This window comes from Eurytemora carolleeae, unplaced genomic scaffold, assembly GCF_000591075.1.
Source record: "Eurytemora carolleeae unplaced genomic scaffold, Eaff_2.0 scaffold289, whole genome shotgun sequence".
NCBI lineage: Eukaryota > Metazoa > Arthropoda > Copepoda > Calanoida > Temoridae > Eurytemora > Eurytemora carolleeae.
This window is the reverse complement of record NW_019396372.1, coordinates 405,510-425,004: the sequence shown is the minus strand read 5'-3', so window position 1 is coordinate 425,004 and position 19,495 is coordinate 405,510. Positions and strand designations below refer to the sequence as shown.

Here is a 19,495-nt window from a genome sequence, read left to right as displayed (position 1 = left end):
CAGGTTTCCAAAAGAAAAGAGAAAAATATGCAAAATTATGCACAAATAGACAACATCGATCATTACTCATTACATAACATATTTATCATTTCAGTTATTACGTAATCATATTCCTTTTGGCAATAAATATTTGAAATATACATTGTACATAGACAAAGTAATCTATTAAAAGGAATTGAGTCTTTGTCACAAACTTAAATTTTCTAACCCCTATATCTATGCAACCTGACGTTGTAAACCTTAAATATTGAAAAAATATTGAAAAAATAGAAAAAAAAATTCCCAGTTGGAACAATTAAAAGCTTTAGTTGTTGATATGAAAGTGGGCGCGAAGCACACTTTATAACTAAATTTGCATTGATGGGAGGGGGGTAGGGGTGAACAAGAGAAGTCTCAGATATGATTGAGAAACGATCTCAAAAAGAGTTTTCAAAACAAAAATCCATCGTTCTTGAAATCGTTTTAAAAGAACTTCAGAAAATCTTACTGAAGAAAATGTTGAACCAGTAGCACCTAAATCAAAACCTATTTACTGATTAAACAAATTTTAATCTCTATCTTTCGATTGTAAAATGATCATTGTTCATGTTTTATTCTCAATAATTAAATATTTGAGTATAATTGAATAAAAATATAACAATTTTCAACTAATAAAATTTTACAAATTATTTCAAATTAGAAGGATTTCCCTCTTGTGAATCGATTGATCAGATCAAATGCACGTTTAGGTTGATCATGAGGAACCATATGTCCTGCAAATAAAATCAATTAATCAATCACAACACAAAATTTTCAATAATTCCTGTATAGATAGTATAAAAATATTGAAAAAAAGGTTTAACTATTCTAAGGTTTACTTACTCTAAGGTTTACCTACTCAAAGGTTTACCTACTCTAACGTTTACCTACTCTAAGGTTTACCTACTCTAAGGTTTACCTACTCTAAGGTTTACCTACTCTAAGGTTTACCTATACTCTAAGGTTTACCTACTCTAAGGTTTCCCTACTCTAAGGTTTACCTAACCTAAGGTTTCCCTATTCTAAGGTTTACCTACTCTATGGTTAACCTACTCTAAGGTATACCTACTATAAGGTTTACCTACTCGAAGGTTTACCTACTCTAAGGTTACCTATACTCTAAGGTTTACCTACTCTAAGGTTATCCTATACTCTAAGGTTTGTCTCCTCTAAGGTTTACCTGCTATAAGGTTAACCTACTCTTAGGTGTACCTACTCTAAGGTTTACCTACTCTAAGGTTTACCTACTCGAAGGTTTACCTATACTCTAAGGTTTACCTATACTCTAAGATTTACCTACTTTAAGGTTTACCTACTCTAAGGTTTACCTATACTCTAAGATTTATCTACTCTAAGGTTTACCTACTCTAAGGTTTACCTACTCTAAGGTTTACCTATACTCTAAGGATTACCTATACTCTAAGATTTGCCTACTCTAAGGTTTACCTACTCTAAGGTTTACCTACTCGAAGGTTTATCTATACTCTAAGGTTTACCTATACTCTAAGATTTACCTACTCTAAGGTTTACCTACTCTAAGGTTTACCTATACTCATAAGGTTTACCTATACTCTAAGGTTTACCTACTCTAAGGTTTACCTACTCTAAGGTTTACTTACTCTAAGGTTTACCTATACTCTAAGGTTTACCTATACTCTAAGATTTACCTACTCTAAGGTTTACCTACTCTAAGGTTTACTTACTCTAAAGTTTACCTATACTCTAAGGTTTACCTATACTCTAAGGTTTACCTACTCTAAGGTTTACCTATACTCTAAGGTTTACCTATACTCATAAGGTTTACCTATACTCTAAGGTTTACCTGCCCCAAGAACTACTACAAAAGTAAAGTTCCCAGAAGATGTTGCGTACCCAGCCAAATCTGAACCTATTCGCCACTGTTTGCGTTCCGCCTAATATTCAATTAATGTATCTAATATTCATGGTTTACATGGGTATTATTTGTTTGCTATAGTTTCAATATCAATAGATTTGAGATTTATTCGCCACTATTTACGTTCCGCCTAATATTCACTGTTTACGTTCCGCCTAATATTCAATTAATGTATCTAATATTCATGGTTTACATTGGTATTATTTGTTTGCTATAGTTTCAATATCAATAGATTTGAGATTTATTCGCCACTATTTACGTTCCGCCTAATATTCAATTAATGCATCTAATATTCATGGTTTACATTGGTATTATTTGTTTGCTATAGTTTCAATATCAATGGATTTGAGATTTATTCGCCATTGTTTTTGTTCCGCCTAATATTCAATTGATGCATCTAATTTGAGTCACAGAAGATTGTAGTAAGATTTTGACTCCACTGGAGACCACCGGAGGGAATTAATTTTCACTGGAGGGGTTTGAAAAAATCCTATTTACAATTTATAACTGTACGCAGGGTGATTTACATTCCTCTGGAGGGATTCAGATATCTTTCCAGGGGGTTTATAATTCCACAGGAGGGATTCAGATATCTTTCCAGGTGGTTTATAATTCCACAGGAGGGATTCAGATATCTTTCCAGGGGGTTTAAAATTCCACAAGAGGGATTCAGATATCTTTCCAGGGGGTTTATAATTCCACAAGAGGGATTCAGATATCTTTCTAGGGGGTTTATAATTCCACAAGAGGGATTCAGAAATCTTTCCAGGGGGTTTATAATTCCACAAGAGGGATTCAGATATCTTTCCAGGGGGTCTAAAATTCCACAGGAGGGATTCAGACATCTTTCCAGGGGTTTTATAAATCCATTGGAGGGATTCAGATATACTTCCTATGGGTTTATAAATCCACTGGAGGGATTCAGATGTATATCCAGGGTTTTTTAAATTCCACAGGAGGGATTCATATATTCTTTCCATGGGGGGTATATAATTCCACTGGAGGGATTCAGATATCCATCCTATGGGTTTATAATTCCACTGGAGGTATTCAGATATCTTTCCTAGGGAATTATAATTCTACTGGAGGGTTTATATATCTATCTAGAGGGTTTATACTTCCACTGGAGGGATTCAGATATCCTTTCTAGGGGTGTATAAAACTAATTCGCAAACATTTTATTAATTCACTGAGTTAGTAAAATTTACCTTTTGAAAATCTTCCTTTCCCTTCCAGTCTAGATTATTTACCATGTTGACAGTCAGAGAAGTTGCAACTATAATATCCAACTGTCCGTTATATATCAATACTTTGTATCCTAAAATAACATTATTAAAGTAGTTGCAACTATAATATCCAACTGCCCGTTATATATCAAAACTTTGTAACCTAAAATAACATTATTAAAGAAGTTGCAACTATAATATCTAACTGTCCGTTATATATCAATACTTTGTATCCTAAAATAACATAGTTGCAACTATAATATCCAACTGCCCGTTATATATCAAAACTTTGTAACCTAAAATAACATTATTAAAGAAGTTGCAACTATAATATCTAACTGTCCGTTATATATCAATACTTTGTATCCTAAAATAACAAAATAACATTATTAAAGAAGTTGCCACTATAATATCCAACTGCCCGTTATATATCAATACTTTGTATCCTAAAATAACATTATTAAAGTAGTTGCAACTATAATATCCAACTGTCCGTTATATATCAATACTTTGTATCCTAAAATAACAATATTAAAGTAGTTGCAACTATAATATCCAACTGTCCGTTATATATCAAAACTTTGTATCCTAAAATAACATTATTAAAGAAGTTGCAACTATAATATCTAACTGCCCGTTATATATAAATACTTTGTATCCTAAAATAACATTATTAAAGTAGTTGCAACTATAATATCTAACTGTCCGTTATATATCAAAACTTTGTATCCTAAAATAACATTATTAAAGTAGTTACAACTATAATATCTAACTGTCCGTTATATATCAATACTTTGTATCCTAAAATAACATTATTAAAGTAGTTACAACTATAATATCCAACTGTCCGTTATATATCAATACTTTGTATCCTAAAATAACATTATTAAAGTAGTTGCGACTATAATATCCAACTGCCCTTTGTATATCAAAACTAAGGTTTCCAATGCAAGTGGATTTTACTTGCGCGCAATTACGAACCCTTGGGGGCAAGTGAATTTAATTGCGCGCAATTTCGTAATAATTTCGCGCAATAAACGCAACAGAATTGCAAGTTATATAGCGCAATTCTGTCCAACTCTCCTGCGTTTGTGTTTCAATTTTTTGATAATTTTTAATTTAAACTTTATGGCACGCAAATAAATGCAATTATTATTGCGCAATTCCGTTCAACAACAAAAGATTCAATTTAAAGTTACTGAAAGTTACTAATTAAAATTAATTAAATTAAATACACTGTAATGTTGTATTTCTGTTCCATAGTTTTTGGTTCTCACTTTAGCAAAATATATAATTTTGATTAAACGAACCTTAACATTTTAACCAAAAAAATTATCATATTGAATCATTAATTAGCAGCTTAATCACATGATACATGATAGAATTTGAAAACTGTTAAAACATGTGATCGTCAGGCTTGATTATTTTAAAATCTACAGAGATATATGTATCTGTTCTTGTATCTGCTACATAAATTTGTAAGTCACTGATAAAATTATTGATTTTTAGATAGAAAAGCAATTCAGTTGAACTCAACTCCGCGCAATTCCGCGAATATATAATTGCTTCTTTGTTCGCAATTCGGTACAATGAAATGGCGCAAGCGGAAGCAATAATTTTGCGCAATTCCGTGCAACAGAATTCCGATTGGAAACCCTAAACAAAACCTTGTATCCTGAAATATAATTGTAAAGGTTTGAAATCAACAATAAAAGGAATTGAAGAAATTCAAATTTTTTATTCTAAAATATTTTTAACCAAATGTCGTGCACCTTTGATATTTCATGCTATGAATACTATTAGATTAAATAGTCTCAGTTTGTAATATCAATAATTTTCACCATCAGGTTGTAAAGATATATAGATTGTAGAAAATTAAAATTTGTTGTGGGTGTTCAGCTTTGAAAATCTGGATTCTGTTATCATTATAAAACAAAGTAGTATGTCGATAGAAATATTAAATGGGAAGAAATTTCATTGAAATAGATATTTCTAGTCAGGTTGTCATACAACATTTTTCATTTTTTTCAAATGGTGAATATATTAAAAACTTCTAGTATATAGATAAATAAGAAAAAGTAGATTACTTTTTGGCTCAATTCATACTTCGAACTCCTCTACCTGAATCTAATAGTTCCTCTAGGGCAGGTTTCACTGATTGCATCATATCCTGGAGAAGATGTTTCTCTACAACCAGTGCTTCATCAGAGAAGGAAAGATTCCCAACATGAATTCCTTTCCTGAAATTTTACAGAATTACGGGCTTGGAAACTCAGCTTTGCCAAAAAACTATTTTTTTCTTTAAAGTTCAAATCCCTTGCTTTTTTAATCAAAGCTTAGAACTTATCCGTGGCTCTACCAAGTTCCGCAATCAAAATTTGAGTGAAATTGGTCATTGTGATCGGACCACAGCACAGATTAGGTTGTCCAAGAAGGACCGCGGACCACAGATTAGGTTGTCCAAGAAGGACCGCGGACCCCCCTGCCTATCTATCATGAAAGAGATTTACAAAACAGTCAGCTGCATGTAGCTGTATATTTCAAGTTAATCAATCAATCGAGGCGTAGAATTTGTATATTTCCGCAGTGTGTTCAGTGGGTTCTTTAAGCCTATTGTGATATTTTACATGAACGTTGCGGCACTTTTAAACTCGTCAGACGCCCGGTACGCGTCAACCCTTCATATATATCTACCTGATCTGTGGATCGGACATACAAACAAACAAACAGACATACAGAGATTACAACTTTATATTTATTGCAATTAGTGCAATACATAGTCATTAGTCGTACTTATATATCTATTGTGTAATTGTGATTGAGCCGAAAGTGAGGAATCTTTGCAAAAGCAAAGTTGTAGCCCTGGGTTATAGCCTGTAGGTTGACCCGTTCGCGTTTTACTATTTTAAATCGCGTTTTAAAGTGTGAAGACGACCTCTAATCAACATGACTCATTTTTCAAAATTGTTGGCAGTATATGAATGAGTCACTGCGTTTTATGTTTCAGAGCCGTATCTCCAAAAATGAAGTCTCTGCAGCGCTCGGTCCCTGGGAACGTTTACGCTTAGATCTCGCGGCGTTTTTGAGCAAAACAGCTAATTTTTTGTAGCTTCTCCAATCCATGCCAAGACTAATGTTTTTAAAAAAAGAGATTGTTAGAAAAGTAATGAAAAGTGTGTTCGACAAATAAAATGGTCAATCCACTTTTCAATAAAGTATAGTTAATTTTAACAACATATCAACATCTTTAAATACAAACTTAGTTTTAAATTGACCTGAAAAATATAACTAATGCTTTACACAATTGATTATTTTTTATTTCATTTATGCTATCTTAGATCTGATGAATTTTCAAAATTTTTACTTTTACAAGTAGCTACAAAATGTTTACTTTAAAAATATTTTCACGTTTTAATGAAAAAAGCATGTCTAAAAAACCTGCACTACATCTATCGGGAAGATGTAGAACTATAAGATGATTAAATATATCATGGCATTCATAGTTATGTTTAGAAATTAATAATGCGCCATGATTGGCAGAGCCTGATTGAATCGAGTGACTTGACCAATAGATGGCCTCAGACCGGGGTTTCTGGGTAGGATAGATGGCTAAGCAGGATCCTAAAGTGTCCCGGCAGGCCATGCAGCATGCTACAGTTTCATGTTAATTCAACAGTAAAAAAATAGAATTTTATAATATCAAGAGAAGATTCCTCGAGAACTATATTTGGAAACTTTAAGTTGCGAGATTTTTAAGATTGACTAAGTTGCGAGATTTTACAGAGTGATATTTTAGAATGACGAGGTTGTGACCATAGAGAATAGAATATATATATAGAGAGGAATTAACTAGAAAAAAGTGTAAAACGGCCATTTTGTTGTACTGTTTCCATACTGCAGACTTCACATATTTGTGCTATATAACCTTTAGGGCCCTGGAATTATTTGATTTTCTGTAAGTCAATTCTCTGATAGCCTGTCATGCACACGTGGATAAAAATCAATCTAAAATTTTTTTTTCATGAAAAACATATTCCTATAATTGTAGCCTGCAGGTAATCAAAGAGGGAAAGCCAATATTTTAGAAATATTCAAGATATCAACATATGGTTCAACTTTTTTTCCACCAAAATTGAGGATGGAGATAAACTTAATATTTTAAATTCATTAAATACACAGTTGGACCCATAAAACTCTGGAAGAGAAGGTCGAAATTTAAATATGTTTCATGTTTGATGGGTTAGTTAAACTTGTAGCTTGAGTCTAAACACAGTTAAAAACTATTTTGGAATCAGAATCTTCAGTTCAAAAGTTTTCTTTAACTAAATGTTTTGAAAATAAAATCTAAAATTAATATTAAAAAAAAAAACAAATTATGAAATAGGCTGATTTCATAATTGAGTAATTGACCAATGATCATTTCACATAGACTTTCACTTTACTAACGATGATTTTCCGTTATAACTATAAATCAAATGATATTTTTTTTTCACCTAATTCAAATTATAAAGTTTATTTAACAGCTTTAAAAAATTCGAAATTGAAATGGATAGTCTAAGCCTGAAATTTAAAAGAGTATCGTTGAACAAAACTCCCGAGTTTCCTTTTTGGGGTCTTAATATTTGTGTAGATTTTGATTTATGAGATTCGAAAAAAAGGAGAATATGAAAACACTAAATAAAATAATATTTCATAACAAAAGTATTGATATCTACAAAACTGCCTAATCCCTTCCGTGAAAACCAGGTTTCAGAACTTGTTTTCATAACGATACCCTGTCTTAAGTTTTGGGCTCTAGGGAACATACTGTATTAATGTACTCTACTGCATATAATTTGTGAACATTTACATGATTTGTACACTTTGAACTCCCTTTCAGGTTGAAAGGGACTGAAAAAATTCATACCGAGAGATTCTTTTAATTCCTCTCTATATATTATTCTATTCTCTATGGTTGTGACACTTTTTAGATTGACTATGTTACGAGAGTTGTTTACATTAAATTTCGCTTAGTGCTGTATAGAGATAAGAGAATAAGACTACAAAGAACAATGCTCTGTAAAAAAAATCGCCAATTTAAAGGGAGTGACCGGCTATGTAAGGTAGTTGAACTGAGTATGCAGTGTTGTGGAAAACTTCTTTCGGATACATTTGAGACATATTAAACTTTTTAAAGATCTGTAAATCTTGAGTTTGATCGCAAATTTGACGTTCAAAACTCCTACTTTGTCAATAAATCAATGCTAAAATCGATTATTTCGTTTTCATTATTATATTGAATTTCTTATTTTCTTTGAATTTATTCGCAGATTTCTTTAAATTCTTCTAATGTCGTCGATCCTTTCAATAATAATTCTAGAAAATCTGCAGAAAATTTTTGTGAATAATGAGAAAATAGAAACTAATAATTGAACAAAATTACAATTACTTTCGATGATAAGATTGATTTTTATTTTCTCGACATGCTCCTATACATGACGTCGGTAGTTTATTGTAGAACTTTTTTAAATTTTATGTCGTCGTTATTTGATAATAAAAAAACTAATTCTGAAAACGTATCCACCCCCAAAGTAGGAGTTTTGAACGTCGAATTTGCCCTAGAACCCCGAACGACTGATAGGGCCGGGAGGCATCACCCTAAAGACACCTTAAGGGGGGGGGGGCGTTGTTGTGGACCCTCCCCTTTAGATCAGATATATCTTGACAACTTTGAAGATAATTCATCATATTTTAGGAACACGTCGACTTTAAACTGTCGTAACGACTTGGGTTTTGGTTTTATCCCATCAACTCGCGTATAATGTTTTGGTTTTATCCCATCAACTCTCGTATAATGTTTTGGTTTTATCCCATCAACTCTCGTATAATGTTTTGGTTTTATCCCATCAACTCGCGTATAATGTTTTGGTTTAATCCCATCAACTCTCGTATAATGTTTTGGTTTTATCCCATCAACTCTCGTATAATGTTTTGGTTTTATCCCATCAACTCGCGTATAATGTTTTGGTTTTATCCCATCAACTCGCGTATAATGTTTTGGTTTTATCCCATCAACTCGCGTATAATGTTTTGTAGCCTTGGACATGTTCATTTCAAAAATAAGATTTACTTAATTCTAGCTTCAATTTGAAAGTAGTTATAGGCAAAATTCTTTAAAAAAAATTTTTTTTTTTGGATTTCAGTAACTGCAAAACAATTTTTTATTTTGTATTTAATTCGACCCTGTAAAAAGTCCTATTGTCCTAAATTTTTCAAACGCGTTCATTGGACCAGTTTTGTATGTCATGGGGAGGGAGGCCGGGGGTAAGAACTTTAAAGGAATCGAGTATTTGCCACAAACTCTGGTTTTCTAATCCCTACATATTTCAAACTATTAATTTGGCTAGATCAAATAATATAAGTTTAAAATATCAAAGGTTTACACCACCAGGCTACAAAGATATAGGGATTAGAAAATTTCTTTCCATGGCAAAGACTCAATTCCTTTGAAAAATGATTACCGAGTTGATTCCTGTTCCAAGTAAGCTGTGAAGTATTCAAAATCCTTGGGTTGTTCAGGTCTCAGGAAGTTAAAATAATTCGTATATCCTGGACTCAGGGGAATTTTAGAAACTCTTAAAAAATCCGAATTTTGAAGAAAAAATAATTTTGAAGAAAAAAGTTTGTCCCAGCCGTTTACATATATCTATAAACAAATATACAAATGTATATATATAAGCGAAGAGCTTTATTATATAGATAGATAGATAGATAGATCCAGACTGCTATGAACAAATTTTTAAGACAGGGTTGACTGTAAAGTATGGCAACGCCTTGCCCTTTGATTTGCCCTTACTAACTTAGTTATTCTTTTTTTTTTGTATGAGTTTACTATGATATTGTTTTGTACCAACTGACGTGCCCGGCGTTGCCCGTGGAATTTACAAAAAAAGGGTGAAAAAAAATTTAATAATTTGTTTTGAAGCCTTTGTTACGTCCGGGGTACCCCTGTGTTCCCTAAAAAATTCAGCCCATTCGGTCCAGCCGTTTGGCCGGCTACAGGGAACATATATACGAATGTTTTGTTTTATTATATATGAGATTACTAAACCCAAGCCTCAAACTCTATTTTCATTCTCTATATCTTTGCGACCTGAGTCAAAACCGGTTTCAATTGAGCGCCGGCTTAAATCTTGAAACATTGAATACAATTTTAAGTGGAACCAACCATATTTGAGCCGCGGCTTAATTTTAAGCTGAGGCTCAAATACTTTAAATTCGGCCTCAGATAGTGTAAACTTATTGCAAGCTTAGATCATTTGATCTAACCTAATTTAGAGTTTGAAATAACAAAGGCCAACAACATCTTGTTGCAAACATTAGATTAGAAAATTAGAATTTGTACCTAGAGTTCAGTTCCTTTCATTTTTTAGAAGGATGAGAGACCCTTGGATGTAAATATTTATTGAAAAGAAACATGTCATCTAAAACCTCCCTTACTTACTGATCTCCATCCCAAAAAACTTTGTCATGAAAAAAAATCAAACTTTTTGATGATTAATCTAATTCTAATATATTCCTGCCTGTCATATTAGTGAAGAGTGAAGGATTAATATCCCCGTTTAGAAGCTGATCAAAGATTGTAAAAGCTTTCATCCAATCCTACAAAATATAAAATTATATATAATTGTTAAATAAATGTTCTAACATGAGTCTCAAACAAAGGTCTAGGCCCAAACTGTAATCGTGTCTTGAAAATACACTGCACTGCAATGATAAAAACAAGAAAAATTCTGTAATTTACGAAATGATGCAATTATAAAGTTTTGAAAAGCTTTAAGTTCTTAGTTAAAGGGGGAAAGAGTTTGTTTTTGACGTATTTGTGCAATGTGAATGCGTACAATCAAAAACAACAAAGATTGAAAATAATTTGGATCTTTTTTCATAAAAGATTGTTGGACTTTTAAAAGGTACGACAAAATCTCTGATGCGTTCTGCGTTCTAAAAAACTAAAAAACACTTTTATTTTAACGATCGATTTGGTTCGTTTTTTGCTTTTATCTTCTCTTAATTTCACTAGAAGAAGATAATTCCACTTGAAGAAACCTTGCAAAGGACCTCCTTAGTTCTTTTACTGCTTGTCTGGCAGACTGCTAATTAGCTCTCACAGGTTTTACAATTTTTAAAGAAAACTATTCCTTTAAACATAAAACATAAAATTTATGAATTTGGTCTTATTTTGAAGGTTTTGTATTTCGTAACCAATGGGATTCTTAAATATCTCTGAGAACAGAGGTCTGATTGTTGGTCGTGTACTCCAGTTGTACACAATGAAACATACTTTGAAAATATCCCATATTCTAGCCTTCAATAGATCTCTGTACCAGGGGGGGGGAACGTCATGTGTGTGTGTTTGTACCAAAAGAGTGTGTGTAAGTTTTAACGAACCGAAGGCGTGTTACCTACACAGTACATAAGAATCTCGGTATTTGTACAGTCTAGAAGAGTATATTTGTTTATTATTAGTTGTTTACTTAAAAATAAGTTTAATATACATGCAATATATTATTTACATATCTAAGTCAACGCTATAAAGCCAAATTTCAATGCAAAGAATATAATTTACTTAAAGTTTAAAATAAACTTCTCGTTATACAAGTTTAATTATAATTGACGACATTGTTCTGCAATTTCCTTGACTGTAGTCATGTTGTGTGTCTGTACCAAAAGAGTGTGTGTAAGGAATACCAAACTTGTCGGCAATGAAGTACAACTGGCTTTCGCATGCTAGACCAGCGCCATTTCCTTTCCCTTTATTCTTATTCCCTGCTCTGTACTCTATTATCTCGGGTTTTGACTTGCCTTGTTTGCTATAGCATCTCTTGTTTGTTTACTTCTGTCCTGAAAAACCAGTTTCTGGTTGAAATCTATCAGACCAATGTTGTACAGTACATCTCCGTACTCGGTTTGACTAAAAATAGAAGGGTTAAATGAGGTGTACAGTTCACTGTATACTGTATAAGGTGTCCTATGAGCTTGTTCATTGCACAATAAACTTGCACATGGATGGGTGGGGAAAATATATCGATTTTAAAATATAGGCACCAACATTATATCGTCCAAAAATATAACTGACAGAAATGTAACTTTGTTTTGACCAAAAGTATAATTAACTACTTTATTTATAACCAGCCAAGATTTTTGGCAAAGAGTTCCTTCTTTCAGTTGAGATGTTGAGCCAGGATAAGCTGAAGATGGAGTTCTTGATTACTATTTAAATCCTATGTTTTGCTACTCCCCTATAGGATAAGTTATTATTATTTCTGCAAGCAGAAAGCAACTGATAAAATTGTTAAGAAATATGATGAATTTGTTGTTAACTTGTTATGATCCGCCTTCAATTAAACGGAACTGGGGAGAAAAAAGTGTTTACTTGTTACGGATCTAGCTAGAGGGTCGAAAACCGTGCAGAAGCCCAAGGAAGTTATGTGTGCATGCCGCTTAGAATTACAAGAAAGAGGGAGAGCCTTTTTTAGCCGCGGCGCTCACACCCTTAGCCTGATCTAGCCGCGGTGCTCGGCCCCTAGCCTGTTCTCGCCGCAGCACTTGGTCCAGAAAGTTTCTTAACCTAACCAAACCCTAAAATATAAACTAATCTCTTGTAATTTAACGCAGGAGGTGCGGCGTAACTTCCTTGGGCAACTGCCCAAACAACTTGGATTATGAGGAATATATCTGTAACAGTTGCATAGATAAAGATAGATTGCGCATAAGACGACATTTTTCATCTTGAAAGATAAAAATGTACAGAGATGTTTTAAAGATATTCCTATTATATAGATTAACTAGGTCGGTTGTGAACATTGGCTGTTCCTATGTGATTGAGTACTTGTGGTGTACATGAGTTCTGAAGAGAGAAATTTAAGTTAGTTTAGTCCTTCTCATGTCCTTCTTCCGCTCTCAAAATAAAATTCACTCCTGAGTGGTTTAATAATTATGAAAGGAGATATGCATTTTGACACATATTTCTGCTTTTGTTTCTCCCTAATATTACAAATAATTCCTAGAGCTTCAGCTAGCTCCCTTTTAGACAATTTTCTTTTTCATACTATTCTTCAATTTGATATATTGGATCAGAAATATCAAATTCAGTATGATAGAAAGTTACTGTTTGTGAGTAGATATCAGATGTATTTGCAGTTTTCAGTATTGTTTTCTTATCCAGGAATTTCTAACTCAAAAACTGTTGAAGGTTAGCTTCAAACATAACTTTCTCAATATTCTTACAGGTTGAAAAAATAAAAGTCACTGCACTAAGCGGGGTTTGAAAATTCTGAAGATATCAGAATTCCGTCTTAATAATGACAAATAGGATAAGGAGCGGATATTTTTAACAAAAGAAGTCTTCATTTTTGTAAGTTCATCTCGAACACAGTGTTTCAGAATAAAGCCTTGCCTATGGCAAACTTTTCCTTGCAGCCGGCAAAGTACAAACTGGTATCATAGTGCATGGTGCACACCCTATCAGGATTCTACTTTCCATGTTTCCATTTTCCTTGTTTCCATGGAGAGAGGGAAGGGAAAGAGAAAGAGAGAGAAACCCCTCCTTCTCTGCACTATTCTTTTCTTTTTTCTAAGTAGGGTGTACTGCCATGTTATTCCACATAGAATTCTGTTCAGCGACAAGAAACTGGAGTGAGTTGTATAAGAACCTGACTTTTCTGAGCTCCCTTGATGCTTACACAACCAGATTCAATCGAAAGAATTAAGGTCTTTCCGACAAGTTTGGATACTTAATAACAGCTAACCAGGTTTGTACAAGTTTGGATACTTAATAACAGTTAACCAGGCTTGTACAAGTTTGGATACTTAATAACAGTTAACCAGGCTTGTACAAGTTTGGATACTTAATAACAGTTAACCAGGTTTGTACAAGTTTGGATACTTAATAACAGTTAACCAGGCTTGTACAAGTTTGGATACTTAATAACAGTTATCTATTAGTAAATTATCAGAGCTGGTGCCCCCATTATAAAAACACATCAAAATTGGAAATCCTAGATTTGATTTCACCTGACAGGATCAATCAAACCATCTCCAATAGCAAGTCCTTTCAGGTTAATTTTTTGTCCTTTATTTTCAGAGAGTATTTTGTTTTCCTAATCACAGACAACATTTCATAAATAATTTGTTGATAAATTCTAACATTTCTTATTTCATTTTCTAATGGATTTAATAGATAATAATAATAGCAAATTATTTTTTATTTATTCTTCAAAACTAATATAAAAATGTTCCAAGATGAATATATGAAAGTGTCTGAGAAAGTTTCTGATAAATTCAAGATGAATATCGTTAACTAACTTAGGGCCAACCACTCAAAACAACCTACCCTGGTTAGGCGGGTCCAAACTGCAGAGTAAATTGTGATTGTTTATTTGTAATATCTCTTGCTTTATAGTTGAATAAAAATTCAATATGAAAACATGAATAAATATTTAAAAGTGTTCCTGATAAATTCAAGATAAATATATGAAAGTGTTCCTGATAAATTCAAGATAAATATTTGAAAGTGTTCCTGATGAATTCAAGATAAATATATGAAAGTGTTCCTGATGAATTCATGATAAATATATGAAAGCGTTCCTGATAAATTCAAGATAAATATATGAAAGTGTTCCTGATAAATTCAAGATAAATATTTGAAAGTGTTCCTGATGAATTCAAGATAAATATATGAAAGTGTTCCTGATGAATTCATGATAAATATATGAAAGCGTTCCTGATAAATTCAAGATAAATATATGAAAGTGTTCCTGATAAATGCAAGATAAATATATGAAAGTGTTCCTGATAAATTCAAGATAAATACATGAAAGTGTTCCAGATGAATTCAAGATAAATATATGAAAGTGTTCCTGATAAATTTTGTATGAAAATGATGGAACATATTTCCCGGCGTAGGATTCTCCCGTTATATAAAGGTCGCGTTCCTAAAATATGTTCAATTATTAGAATAACATTACATTATCCTTCATAATTACAACATTAATATTTATAATTAACTTATTATCAGTTATAATTTCATCATGATCATTCATAATTACATTATATTCTTTAATAATTGCATCCAAATACTTTATAATTACTTACTGATTGTTAATGATAATATCATGATCATTAGTCAAAATATTGGCGCTACGACATCTGCTCTATTTCCATTTTCTCTATGGTCATTTGCTCTAGTTCCATTTGCTCTATTAACCATTTGCTCTATAGCTCATAGATCACGACGTTTGCTCAATATATCATCTGCTCTATACGTCAATTGATCTATGACATAACACGTCATTTGCTCTATAAACATTTTTATGACTGTGATGGTCCAATTGCTCTACTCAACATTTGCTCTATGAGTAAACACGTCATTTGCTCTATAAACATATCTATATTAAATATCTAATCATATTAAAACAATATTTTTACAATTTTACATTTTACAATTCTTCCTACAGTTTCATTATTCCGCCAACTTCCTGGAGATAGTTTTGTTTGTCTGCTATTTGTACATATTGTGAGACCAAGTTAAATATTAGGTGTTATTATTATTATTATTATTATTGAGCAGTCTCGCTGTCATGATGGACTTTGAAGAACTGATGAAAACTGCAATTTGCGAATTTTCAAAAAAAAATTCCCGCATTTCATAGTCCAGTTACGCTCAGGAATTCCAATAAAAGCTATTTTATAGTGTATTTTCATGTTATAGAGCAAATGACGTGTTTAGTCATAGAGCAGATTGAATATAGAGCAAATGACATATAGAGCAAATGACGTATAGAGCAAATGACTTGATAGAGCAAATGGCCATAGAGCAAATGACCATAGAGCAAATGGAAATAGAGCAGATGTCGTAGCGCCTAAACCAATAGCTGCGATTAAATTCCAATTAAATAAACTGAACACCTCTCGCCCTGGTTTATCCAGTGTGTAGTGACATAAAAATCAGAACATATCATTAAAGTTGATTTTAAAGCATACTGGTAAAACTATTTTTAGAACCACATTAAATCACGTAAGATTAAATGTCGTCTTTATATTCCATTGGATTATGGCTGCCACTGTAATTGTTACATACATATTACCTTGAGATCTGTAGCATTGATGAATGCCGCGTCCTCACTTGCTAGAAATGAAACTGCCGCGGCAACCTCGCTCATCTCTCCCAACCTGAGCATCCATATTCAGAGGTTGGAACTACATGTATTGTTAATCCTTTTAAAAAGAACCATACTTTTAGCGGTTTCAGGGATTAAATTAAATCCTTTTGAATATCTTTCAGAGTGTCCTAATAAACATGGGAATCGAGAGACGACTGGAATATCGTCTTTGATTTCAGATAATTGATAAATGACATAAAGTGCAATGAAAATATACTGAAAGTCTAATAAGCTTTCTAAAATGGGGTCTACCTTCTTTGTATTTTTAAAATTGACGGAGATATTTGATCAGTTTTGTTGATTTTTAAGGTAAAAAAATGGTAGACCTTAAATTTAGGAAATCCTGACACTAGTAGTTTTTCGGCGTTAAATGTTTTGATTGTGATACTACACAATTATGTTCACGAAAAAATCCTGGATAGAAAAAAAACGATGTAGAAGTCGTCATTTAATTCCAATGTTTATTGGGACACCTTGTAGAAGATTGTATAATCAAAAGTCAAATATTGAATCTTCTCAAGGGCTATGGAAAGATTGCACAGACCACTGTTTATCACAGATTAAACACTAAACCGTTCAAATTAAAAGTTTCCATGTTGGATATCCAGGTTAAAGAAAAGAGCCATCTTATGAAAAAGTCAAGACCTAAGCTGTCCCAATATAATTTATAAATTAGGGAATAATATTGTGACGATCAAAAATTTCTTTTAAGGAAATTAAATTTTTCACAGAGACATTAAATATTTCGACAATTATGTTCTTCCATATTTTTAAAGTAAAATGTGACAAGTTAAATTTTGAAAATCCTATTTACTGTTTTCAGAAAATTTACTTAAATATCGGAATGGTTTCTAGAGCAATCAAAAATGTTTTTAGAACAATCTTAAAGTTTCTAGAACAGTCTTAAAGTTTTTAGAACAATCTTAAAGTTTTAAGAACAATCTTAAAGTTATTAGAACAATTTTAAAGTTTTTATGACAATCTTAAAGTTTCTAGAACAGTCTTAAAGTTTTTAGAACAATCTTAAAGTTTTAAGAACAATCTTAAAGTTTTTAGAACAATCTTAAAGTTTTCAGAACAATCTAAATGTTTTTAGAACTATTTAAAACATTTTTACGTCGCCCTAACTTTCTATTTATTAGAAAATTTCTCAAAGATTTAAAGAAATATCAAAAAAATGTTTTGACACGCTTACGACAAAATGCTGTTATTACAATGTATAAGCATTTGAATAGATTTTTATAAAGCTGCACCTAGCAGTCGAACATCCTGAGTCCGCGATTTAAAAAATTCGGGGAAATACGGTTCGGGTCTAAGCTGTCGTTGGACCTTATTTACGGCTTGAGCTTTCGGATTAAAGCTGCATCTTATTTTCCACAGAGTTGAATTCAAAAAACCGGTTTAATATTCTATTTGGCGGATTTTCATGGTAGGAATTGGCGCACTCCCAGTTTTTATGAGAACTAGACGCAACATTGAGTAAGGCTCCACTAAAACCAATCAAGGTCGGTTTTATTTTCATTGGGCCTAACTCCTTAAGTCGAGCCGAAGATCTTTCAGCTGTCAATCACGTGACACAAGCTGTCGTTAGAGTTGGGTCGAAGATTGGGTCTTAAAGTTGGGTTTAAGGAATTACGACTCGAGCCGAAGTTTTTAAATCGCGGGCTCTGGATTGATAGAAAAAGAATAATACAGGGTGTCCCACAAAACATGACAGTAGCAAGACCATATGAAAGTTGTTTTTGAACTTTAAATTTATTGAAAACATTCAGTCGTCAATCTACTTTCACATGTATGATTCATGAATCAATATCCGCGATATTCTCCAAGTCCTGGTATTTCCAAAATGTGGTCTGCCTTCTTTGTGCTGTTAATATTACCGGAGATATTAAGAATTTCGTTCAGATTTCAATTTTATTAAATAAAACCAAATCTGATCGAAATTCTTCAAATCTTCGGTAATATTAAAAGAACAAAAAAGGTAGACCACATTTTTGAAATGCCAAGAATAGGGCTATTTTGTTATTGTTAACTCAAGAACTTAACATTAGGTTTACCATTCAATGATGCAAGTTATTTCATGGATCAAAGGCGACCTTCAATTCGTCTTACTACTGTCATGTTTCGTGGGACGCCCTGTACTACTCAAAGTTAAAAATTCATACCTTCCATTAATGTGGAATTTGCCCCAAATAGGTTCCCATTTCTCCCGATCACCATTAGCTGCCTGAATTATTTTTTAGAGTTTTTCTAAAAATTAACAAGTATTTGTAATCATGTCAAACTTTAAAAAGTTTTTTTTCAAAGATAATGATTAGAAAAAAAATACTGTGTATACTTAATTGAACATCAGTATCGGATAAAAGTTTTAGATACAAAAGACCTTGTCAATAACTTTCATGTTTAGTGTAAAAAAAAAATTTCATATTTTATGAAACTCATGGTTCCTATAATAATCGTTCAGGGTAAACCGTGGAACCCATTAAATTGTGAAATATTTTTTTTCTCAGACCAGAAATTTGGACAATTATGAAGGGTGTATACTAATACGGTGATACCCATAAAACCGTGGAATAGGAAGACGACAGTTAGACTCAAATTATGATATTACATAGTTCAGTTAACATTAAACACAGCAATTGGGCTACAGGACTACAGGGCTACTCCCAAAGGATGAGACTTCAGAGACACTTTAAACATCTAATTCTTTTGGGGTAACCCTGTATGGTTTTATACACTGAGAAACACACCTTGGCTACTTCCGGTGACCAAATCCAACCAGGAGACACGGAATTCACCCTGAATTTTAGTCTTAGTATAATTTATAGTCGATAGGGTGAAAAATTCATATTTTAATTATATAGAGATGAACTTATTACATCCAAACAATCAGTCGAGAAAACCGTTCTAAACAGTATATTCTGAATGTACCATTAAAAAAGAAGTTGCATTCTTTTCCTAGCTATTGTACCATTAAAAAAGAAGTTGCATTCTTTTCCTAGCTATACTCTTCCAAAAACATGGAATAACCTTAGTCTTACTCTTAAGAGAATCTCAACTTTCAATACTTTTAAGAAGCATTTAAAAAAAGATATATTTGATTCATATAATATGTAAAAATAGGTCTTAGCTCTACTCTTTCTAATCTTTCATTTTTA

General features: G+C 32.4%; 2 protein-coding genes across 4 annotated transcripts in view; both read right to left on the bottom strand.

Annotated features, from left to right (window-relative positions):
* Positions 1-576: 576 nt before the first annotated feature.
* Positions 577-15,110, bottom strand: LOC111701945 (venom serine carboxypeptidase; the record flags this gene model as incomplete). Of its 2 annotated transcripts, XM_023473427.1 has the most annotated exon segments (9): positions 577-752; positions 1,841-1,931; positions 3,121-3,230; positions 5,260-5,378; positions 9,639-9,726; positions 10,701-10,779; positions 11,980-12,088; positions 14,191-14,276; positions 15,036-15,110. In XM_023473427.1, coding segments are annotated over 9 exon segments (834 nt in total), but the record flags the coding sequence as incomplete, so codon positions are not given.
* Positions 15,111-16,033: 923 nt separating this feature from the next.
* The window catches only part of LOC111701944 (estradiol 17-beta-dehydrogenase 8), a 12,354-nt gene continuing 8,892 nt past the window's right edge, over positions 16,034-19,495 (bottom strand). Inside the window, exons 8-10 of one of the 2 annotated variants that reach the window (XM_023473426.1) lie at positions 19,088-19,136; positions 18,503-18,564; positions 16,034-16,347 (exon numbers count right to left, since the gene is read on the bottom strand). In XM_023473426.1, the coding sequence (XP_023329194.1) occupies positions 16,248-16,347; positions 18,503-18,564; positions 19,088-19,136 (211 nt within the window). In that variant the 3' untranslated portion in view covers positions 16,034-16,247. The remainder of the gene's footprint in view (positions 16,348-18,502; positions 18,565-19,087; positions 19,137-19,495) is intronic. The other variant, XM_023473424.1, reaches the window with a different exon arrangement.